Source organism: Halichoerus grypus, chromosome 11 (genome assembly GCF_964656455.1).
Source record: "Halichoerus grypus chromosome 11, mHalGry1.hap1.1, whole genome shotgun sequence".
Classification (NCBI taxonomy): domain Eukaryota; kingdom Metazoa; phylum Chordata; class Mammalia; order Carnivora; family Phocidae; genus Halichoerus; species Halichoerus grypus.
The window spans coordinates 50,082,302-50,092,417 of NC_135722.1; the positions used below are offsets into that span (position 1 = coordinate 50,082,302).

Consider the following 10,116-nt stretch of genomic DNA (forward strand, 5'->3'; position numbering starts at 1 on the left):
ACTGGCATTTGTTTCCCATCTTGTACGTTAAAACCTATGTGTTAGCATCTAACCAAATGGAACCAATAGAAATAACTATTGGGCGCCTGGGTGGCTCAGTTGGTTAAGCGACTGCCTTCGGCTCGGGTCATGATCCCAGGGTCCTGGGATCGAGTCCCACATCGGGCTCCCGGCTCAGCGGAGAGCCTGCTTCTCCCTCTGACCCTCTCCCCTCTCATGCTGTTTCTCTCTCGTTCGCTCTCTAATAAATAAATAAAATCTTTAAAAAAAAAAAAAAAAGAAAGAACTATTGACAGAGGCTGGCATAGCCCTGTATATATATGCCAGAATAGAAAATAAATTATGTTGGTGATAGATAGATAGATGGATAGATATGATAGATATATATGATAGAAGGTAAATTTTTTTTAAAGATTTTATTTATTTATTTGACAGCGAGAGAGAGACAGCAAGAGAGGGAACACAAGCAGGGGGAGTGGGAGAAGGAGAAGCAGACCTCCTGCCGAGCAGGGAGCCCGATGTGGGGCTCAATCCCAGGAGCCTTGGATCACAACCCGAGCCAAAGGCAGACGCTTAACGACTGAGCCACCCAGGCGCCCATGATAGAAGGTAATTAATGAAGTAGGTATTAAGGCAAAATCCTAGCATGATACCACTGGCAAGACTATTGCAAATTAAAGAAAAGAAAGAGACTGACAAAGATGAATATATTATGTAAAATGTTTTATTCCAATCTACTGCATTACTTCTTTCAAAGCCTTCTTAATTCACTTCTTCATATTGTTCTATATGGATTTCTACTTGTACATTTCTAGTTGTGTGAATTAACTGAGGAAGAAAATGTACACAATTGTATGTTTTTTTAATTTTTCTTAGGTTTAAAACACTGCAGAGTTTTACCTGGGGTCTTGTAGATTATCGAACACACATCTGTAAGAACATGGACTTATGCAATATCTAGCAGGATGTCCCTTCCCAATGACACCCAGTTTCATCCCTCCTCCTTCTTATTGCTGGGGATCCCAGGACTGGAAACACTTCACATGTGGATTGGCTTTCCCTTTTGTGCTCTGTACATGATTGCACTCTTAGGAAATCTCACAATTCTGTTTGGGATCCAGGCTGAGAGCAGCCTACACCAACCTATGTTCTACTTCCTGACCATGGTGCCTACTGTTGATTTGGGTCTGTCCACAGCTACCATCCCCAAGATGCTCGGGATCTTCTGGTTTAGTCTCAGGGAGATACTCTTTGATGCTTGTCTCACTCAGATGTTTTTTCCACAACTTCACTGGTATGGAGTCAGCCGTCCTGTTGGCAATGGCTTATGACCACTACGTGGCCATCTGCAACCCACTCCGATACAGCACCACCCTCACCAATAAGGTTGTTTCTGTGATTGGTGTTGCTGTGTTAGTGAGGTCATTTATTTCTGTGATTCCATTTGTATTTGTTATTTTGCGATTGCCCTTCTGTGGGAATCGTGTCATTCCCCATACGTATTGTGAACACACGGGTCTTGCTCGCCTCTCTTGTGCCAGCATCAAGATCAATATCATCTATGGCTTGGGGGCTATTTCAATCCTAGTCTTTGACATCATAGCCATTGCCCTGTCTTATGTTCAGATACTCCGTGCTGTTTTCCGTCTTCCCTCCCATGAAGCCCGACTCAAGTCCCTCAGCACATGTGCTTCTCATGTTTGTGTCATCCTTGCCTTCTATACACCGGCCCTCTTTTCCTTTATGACACATCGCTTTGGCCGAAGTGTCCCCCGCTATATCCACATGCTCCTGGCCAATCTTTATGTCGTCACGCCACCAATGCTTAACCTTGTCATATACGGAGTCAGGACCAAGCAGATCTATGACCGTGTGAAGAAAATATTGCAAAAATAAAGAATTAAAAATGAATAGCACCTAATGCATATGAGATGGAACTTCTGAGCAGAGAAACGCCTTGTTATATTAAGTAAATGTGCTTGACAATAATGTTGATTTTTTTTTTTTTTTTTGGCTCCATTCTGTAAATATTTTAATGAATTCAGAGAGTGAAAGCTTAAGTTTGCTGTCCAATTCATATGGTAAGTGATGGTCCATCAAAGTCTTTATATGGGATTTTTAATCTCTGGTGTCAGTAGATGTAAAGTAGAATTACCAGGTGTGCTGTATTTTTTGTGTGCAAGTGACCCTACATCATTCACGTGGCTTTTTTTGATGATTCTTATTCCTTTTTATCTCCAGGCCTCCCTGTGTCTGTTTCTCTCTCCTTACTTTGCATCCCCCTCTTATCTCTCCTTTTCTTTTTTTTCTCTTCAGAAATTAGTCATTTTCATTCCATTACAAGAACTGTATTGTGATATCCTGTGATTTCATTATAAATACTCTAAACATCCAACATTTTGTCATAGATTAAGTCCAGATTTTGTACATGAAGAGAGAGAGAGGAAATGAATGGGGCTACAAAAAGCTTCATCCTAAATTTTTGTGTAGAGTTTGTCAAAAATATATTTAGGTTTTCATAGACCCAACTCTGATGTACACATAAAGGAAGAAACTGCCTGCAGCCTGGGGATGCTGCTTACTGTCCCCTTTTAGGTTTTATTGGTATTCTAACTTACTTTTAGACTCATTTTGTATTTGTTTCCTTTGTCCTGTCTTTACATATATTATTTTCACAATTAAACAGAACTTGAGTATATTCCCGGTTCTAACATTAATATATAAGTTTCAATGATCCTCAATTTCTTTACTTTCTAAATATAGTCATAGTTTTACGTCAAACATTAAGCATGAAGGCAATCATATAATGCTTCTAAAGTCATCAGCATAGGGGCGCCAAAGCGTCTGCCTTTGGCTCAGGTCATGATCCCAGGGTCCTGGGATCAAGCCCCGCATCAGGCTCCCTGCTCGGCGGGAAGCCTGCTTCTCCCTCTCCCATTCCCCCTGCTTGTGTTCCCTCTCTCGCTGTGTCTCTGTCAAATAAATAAATAAACCCTTTAAAAAAATTTTTAAAAAGTCATCAGCATAGTGCCCTGCATGTTTACAGTAAATACAAAATAATTGTTAGCTGTATTACATTATTTATTTATTACATTATTTGTATTACTATGCTTCATTCATTATTCTTATCCTTGACAACAGTGTTTCTATTAGAGATATTTATGGGTTTTTATTTTTTTTAATTTTTTAATGTTATGTTAATCACCATATGGGTTTTTATTTTAATACCACCCTCATAGCAAATACCCTAAAGCTGAAGTGACACAAAGTACAATAAGTATCAAATATAATATATACATTATATATGTACATTATATATATAGACACACAAGATACTAATGCACAGCTAATTTGTGGACATTTATAAAAACTTGATTGTCTTGGGACCCATGGGTGGCTCACTTGGTTAAGCGTCTGCCCTCAGTTCAGGTCGTGATCCCAAGGGTCTTGGGATCGAGTCCCACATCAGGCTCCTTGCTCAGCAGGGACCTGCTTCTCCCTCTGCCTGCCAATACCCCTGCTTGTGTGCTCTCTCTCTCTCTCCCTCTCTCTCTCTCTCTCATTCTGATAAATAAATAAATAAATAAAATCTTTAAAAAAAAAACTTGATTGTCTTGAAGTTATTATATAAGGGAAATTTTAAAATGCTCATTTTCCTTACATCCATCACAAATGACATTTGTATTTTTCAAATATATATTTAACAATTACCTCTTAGTCTTTAAAACAGGAATTTTTAATTTGGAAATAATTATTTACATCATTTATTCTTCTCTTCCTCCATGTGCAACATGAGGGAACTAATCTCCACCATCTTATGTCATCTCAGTTCACATTTATTAATCTTACTCATATGTTCCTTTTCCTAACTGTCTGTACCATGATCTCTTGCACCAACCATGTGATAACTCTTCTCTCTGAAGTACCTCTATCGCCAGCCGGCTCCTGTCTTCCAGACCAGCGGATTTTATTTCATAAATGTCTCTCAGATATTTTGTTTTCTGTCTCCTATGGTACCATCTTATTTAGCATTTCTAGTGACCAGCATGTGATGTTAGGACTTTTGCTAAGTTCCCCATGCTAAACATCCTCCTAACTTCAGGTTCCTTATCATAATCAACATCCTTGGTTTTTGCTTTGCAGAGATATGGCTATTTCTTGATAAACTCCTCTCCGAAGATATTATACCTACTTTCTATGATTTACTACCTTTCTCTCCCCAATCACTAAATAGTAATGGCACATCAATTTTCTGGTATTTGAATTTGAATTTTTAAAATCTACTATTCAAATAAAATCTTATTTCAGAAAAAAGGTAAACATTGGTTCACACTAGAGTGAATTTCTATGTGTCTGTAAATTTAAGGGCAACTTCCCCCACACTGTTGAAAGTGGAGCAATATTCACTTTTCTTGGTTTACTGTGCACGTAGGCTCTGTTCTCTTACTCACAGTTTAATATTATAATGACTTGCAAAGAGTGCATTTCATCTTCTCTCCTCCTGGGCCATAAGGAATTTGATCTTACTTTATTTATCCACTTACTCACAGTGTGACTCACTCAGCTACTCAATAAATGTATGCTGAATGAATCAATCTAAGAAAGGATAGAATTTCCCTGGGAAGCCATCTGGCCCTGGACTTTTGTTTTTTAAGAGGTTTTTGATTATTGCTTCAATTTCATTACTGGTTATTGGTCTATTCAAATCTTCTATTTCTTCCTGTTTCAGTCTTGGTAGTTTATAAGTTTCCAGGAAGGCATCCATTTCTTCCAGATTGCTTAATTTGTTGGCATACAGTTGCGGGTAATAATGTCTAATAATTGTTTCTTCCTTGGTGTTAGCCATGATCTCTCCCCTTTCATTCCTGATTTTATTAATTTGGGTCCTTTCTCTTTTCTTTTGGATAAGTTTGGCCAGTGGTTTATCGATCTTATTCTTTCAAAGAACCAGCTTCTAGTTTTGTTGATCTGTTCTACTATTTTTCTGGTTTCTATTTCATTGATCTCTGCTCTAATCTTTATTATTTCTCTTCTCCTGCCTGGTTTAAGTTTTATTTGCTCTTCTTTCTCCAGCTCCTTTAAGTGTAGGGTTAGCTTGTGCATTTGAGATTTTTTAAATTTTTTGAGAGAGGCTTGGATGGCTATGTATTTCCCCCTTAGGACTGCCTTTGCAATATCCCATAGGTTTTGGACCAATATGTTTTCATTCTCATTGGTTTCCATGAATTGTTTAAGTTCTCCTTTAATTTCCTGGTTGATCCATTCATTCTTTAGAGGATGCTCTTTAACTTCTAAGTGTTTGAATTCCTTCCAATTTTTTTCTTGACAGTCTCTTTAATAAGTGGTGCTGGGAAAATTGGACAGTCACATGCAGAAGAATGAAACTGGACCATTCTCTTACACCATACACAAAGAAACTCAAAATGGGTGAAAGACCTCAACGTGAGACAGGAATTCATCAAAATCCTAGAGGAGAACAGAGGCAGTTACCTCTTCACCATTGGCTTCTTCTTTCAAGACACGTCTCCAAAGGCAAGGGAAACAAAAGCGAAAATGAACTTTTGGGACTTCATCAAGATAAAAAGCTCTGCACAGCAAAGGAAACAGTCAACAAAACTAAGACGCAGCCCATGGAATGGAAGAAGATATATGCAAATGACATTACAGATAAAGGGCTGATTTCCAAGATCTAAAAGAACATCTCAAACTCAACACTCAAAAAACTAATAACCCAGTCAAAAATTGGGCAGAAGACATGAACAGATATTTCTCCAAAAAAGACATACAAATGGCTAACTGACACATGAAAAAATGTTCAACATCACTCCCATCAGGGAAATACATATTAAAACCACAATGAGATACCACCTACACCAGTTAGAATGTCAAAAATTAACAAGACAGGAAACAACAAATGTTGGCGAGGATGTGGAGAAAGGGGAACCCTTTTACACTGTTGGTGGGAATGCAAGCTGGTACAGCCACTCTGGAAAACAGTATGGAGGTTCCTCAAGATGTTAAGAATAGAGCTACCCTATGACCCAGCAATTGTACTACTAGGTATTTACCCTAAAGATACAGACATAGTGAAAAGAAGGGGCACGTGCACCTGAATGTTCAGAGCAGCAATGTCCACAATAGCCAAACTATGGAAGGAGCTGAGATGCTCTTCAACAGATGAATGGATAAAGAAGATGTGGTTCATATACACAATGGAATATTATTCAGGCATCAGAAAGGACAAATACCCACCATTTGCATCGACATGGATGGAACTGGAGGGGATTATGTTAAGTGAAGTAAGTCAAGCAGAGAAAGACAATTATCATATGGTTTCACTCGTACGCGGAACATAAGCAATAGCACAGAGGACCATAGGGGAAGGGAGGGAAATCCAAAGGGGAAGAGATCAGAGAGGGAGATGAACCATGGGAGACTGTGGACCCCGAGAAATAGTTTGGGGGTTTCAGAGGGGAGGAAGGTGGGGGGGGAGGGGTAACAGGATGATGGGTATTGAGGAGGGCACGTGCTGTGATGAGCACTGGTTGTTATACTTAAATAATGAATCATTATATCAAATGATTCTATATCAAAACACTATATCAAAAACTAATTATGTACTATACAGTGGCTAACTGAACATAAAACTAAATAAATAAATACAGTAATTATTGGTGAAGAACTAAAAAAAATCTAAGAAAGGATAAAAGAACTCATGTGCTTGCTATTAATCATAGTATAATACAAGAAAGTTAACATTAGATGTATGCGGTGGTGTAAGCTACCACTGTCAAAATTAAAAAAAAAATGTATAGAAACAGAATGAAAAAGGATATTATACTATGTCAGAAAGATGTGAGTAAAATGATATAATTCTAAAAATAGTGAGTGAGAACAGCACATCTTTCCAATTCAATTAATTTATTAATGCAAAATGGAATATACATTTTTTTACTTCTTGTTTCACTTATTGTGCCATTCTTTCTTAAACACACACATGTACACACAACCCCTAAACGTGTTTGCACACACACATATGTATATATGTACATGCACATACACACACAATGTTGGGGGAATTTACAAAATGGAAAACATTCTGTCATGAAATTCTAATGTGGCCAATTTCACGTTACTGTAATTTAAAACCCTGATTTGAAATTCCTTAAGCTTCAGAGCTTTTAATAATAGGCTCTCAGGAGCATTTATAATGTGGCTTTGGAACACTGTTTCACTATTTTTACTCCCTGAGTTGATAGCCAGATGCCTCTGTTCTTTCCTCCAGTAGAAACACTGATTACAGACTCTTTTTCTCTTACACAACTAGGGTCACATCCATTTAATCAATATGCATAGATTATGATCGTATGAAAATACTTCTTCATTGAGGAATATAAAATTGAAATGAAAAACTATAATCTCAAATGTAATTAACCTTTATCTTCCACATATTTTAATTTGAAATTACTTATTTTGTTCAAGTCAATTACTTAGTCATTTTTTTTTCAGAAAATTTACTAAGAAACATTACTCAGTATATTGTGCCAGGTACTGTGGTAGACATAAGGATGTACATGATAATTTTGGGATTTTGCTCCATAGTAGATGAGGCATATCAGAGTTACATATATAAAGTTCTGAATGAAAATAATGAGTGTTGTGTGTATATAAGGAAAGGGAGGAAAGGAGAGAAACACAGGGAGTGGTGGTCAATCAGGAAAGAGGGCACAGTCAAGCTGTGCAGATGGGTAAGCTGATTTCTCTGGGCATAGGATAATGAGTACATTCTAGAAAAAAAAAAGAAAATATGACGAGCATTGTATTTTTATTTTTCTTATTTTCAGTGCATTTACCATGTGCGTCCTAATAAGACTGACTACAATCTGGCAGATGTGCAGCAGTAATTTTTTCCTGAGACTCCTGTTACCTCTTAAGCCATTATGATTTACATATTTCCCATTCTCATTCATTCTTTGGCTTAATACTCACTTCATGCCTTCTTATTTTTATCTTCTTTTTAAAATATATTTTTAAAGATTTTATTTATTTTGAGACAGAGAGAGAGCAAAAGAGCACAAGTGTGGGGGGGGGACAGAAGGAGAGGGAGAGAATCCCAAGTAGACTCCATGCGCAGCCCAAGCCCAACGTGGGGCTTAATCCCACCACCCTGAGATCATCACCTGAGCTGAAATCAAGAGTTGGATGCTCAACCGACTGAGCCACCCAGGTGCCCCTTATTTTTATCTTCTAATTCATGCAGATAGAAGGGGTTTTTTTGTCTTGTTTCTTGTCCCCAAAGTTCCACGTAAAAACAATAAAGTGTATAAATCTTAAGAACACAATTCAATATGTCTGTTTTTGCTTTTACAAGATTTCTGTTAGATGAATCCATTTTGCATATAACAATAGTTCACTTGTGTTTGGTTTTTTAATTTGTTTGCTTCTTATTGTTTTATTTATGTGTTGTTTTATTTCTTCATACATAGTATTTTCTTTAATGAATAAACCCAATTAATGTATACATTCTACTGTTTTGAATGATTTGACTTGTTTGATTTTTTTTCACTATTCTGAATAAATCCCTATGAACATTTTTGTGTATGTATTTTGGTGTACATAATCTTTTATTTTCTTTGGACATTAACCTAGTAGTAATTGCTGGTACAGGGAATAGTTAGAATTAATAGACACTTTCAGTTTCCAAAGGGGTCAGTAGATGCCCCCTATCTTGAAGAATACTTGGAATTAGCAGTCTTAATTTCAGCCATACCGAAAAGTTTATAGGGTGTCACACTGTGCTTTGATTTCACATTTTCCTGAGGAGTAACAGGGATGAAAAATTTTTCTTATACTCACTAGGTCTTCTTTTTCTTTATGGCGCCAGAATAAGTTTTTGCTCTTATATTTTATATTGAGTTGTCATTTCTTTATAGAGTTTTAGTAATTTCAATAGCTTACTTTACTGTGTTATTAATATAAGTGCCTTAACTGATATATGTAATGGGAATATCATCTCCCAGTCAGTGATTTTCCTACTGCATCACCATCCTAATAGAAACTTTGGTAAGTGGTGTTCTTTTGTTTTTCCATGATTAAGTAATGTAATTTCACTTTTATTTTTTATTAATTATGTTGAAAAATACATTTTGACTTCTTTTTTTGTAATATTAGGGTAACATCTTTCCTTTCCTTGACTTCCATGTATTGAATCTCTTTAAATACATTTCATGTTATTTTATTTTTATGTTAAATTAATTTTTATTGACTTCTATTTAAAGTCAGTAAGACTAGCACTACGTAGGAAAGAAACAAGAAATTTTGTCTTATTTGATAGCTATGATATATTAATAAATTATCAATGATTACTAAGACATGGATGTGGGGAGGGGAGATATATGTATTGGTCATTAATGTCCTAAATCTTCATTGCTATAATATCTAATAAAATCAAGATGCAAAATTTATCCAGTAAGAGATTCTGTTTATTTCATATTTCTTTTTTTTTTTAAAGATTTTATTTACTTGAGAGAGAGAGAGAAAGAGAGGTCAAGCTAGAGAGAGAGCATGAGCTGCAGGTGGGGGGAGGGGCAGAGGCATAGGGAGAAGCAGACTCCAGGCTGAGCAGGGATCCCAACCCTGGGCTTGACCCCAGGACCCTGGATCATGACCTGAGCCAAAGGGGGATGCTTAACCGACTGAGCCACCCAGGCACCCCCATTTCATATTTCATGTGAATACATTTGGTAGCATTAGTTTTGCATCTCTGAATTTCTATTGACAAGACGTGTTGGGGGAGGGGGGGATTTGTCTGCATCTCCATCAGTCCCTTTATCCCAAGTGCAGAGAATGGGATCTTTCTCAAGAGACACTCAGGTGTTAGTTTTGGTTCGTGCAGGGCATTCAAGTTGGCTTTGTTTTCAGACAGGCCCCCAAGGACCCTAAATATGGGTAGTATAAAGCCTTATTCCCTTTAGTAGATATACCTGAACTCTCTATGTCTAGTCTTGCTGGAGGTGAGTTTCCTATTAAATGGGTGATGGAGATGAATGGCGATCAGAGACTCTTGTCTAACAGTTAAGGAACAGGCTACAACTGAATTTATTAAGCTAATATATT

The 10,116-nt window shown here is 37.1% G+C and overlaps 1 protein-coding gene across 1 annotated transcript; it reads left to right on the forward strand.

Annotated features, from left to right (window-relative positions):
* Positions 1–965: 965 nt before the first annotated feature.
* LOC118549817 (olfactory receptor 52E2-like) lies at positions 966–1,896 on the forward strand. Its single transcript, XM_036114419.1, is given in 2 exon segments — positions 966–1,279; positions 1,281–1,896. Coding segments are annotated over 2 exon segments (930 nt in total).
* The last annotated feature ends 8,220 nt before the right edge of the window (positions 1,897–10,116 follow it).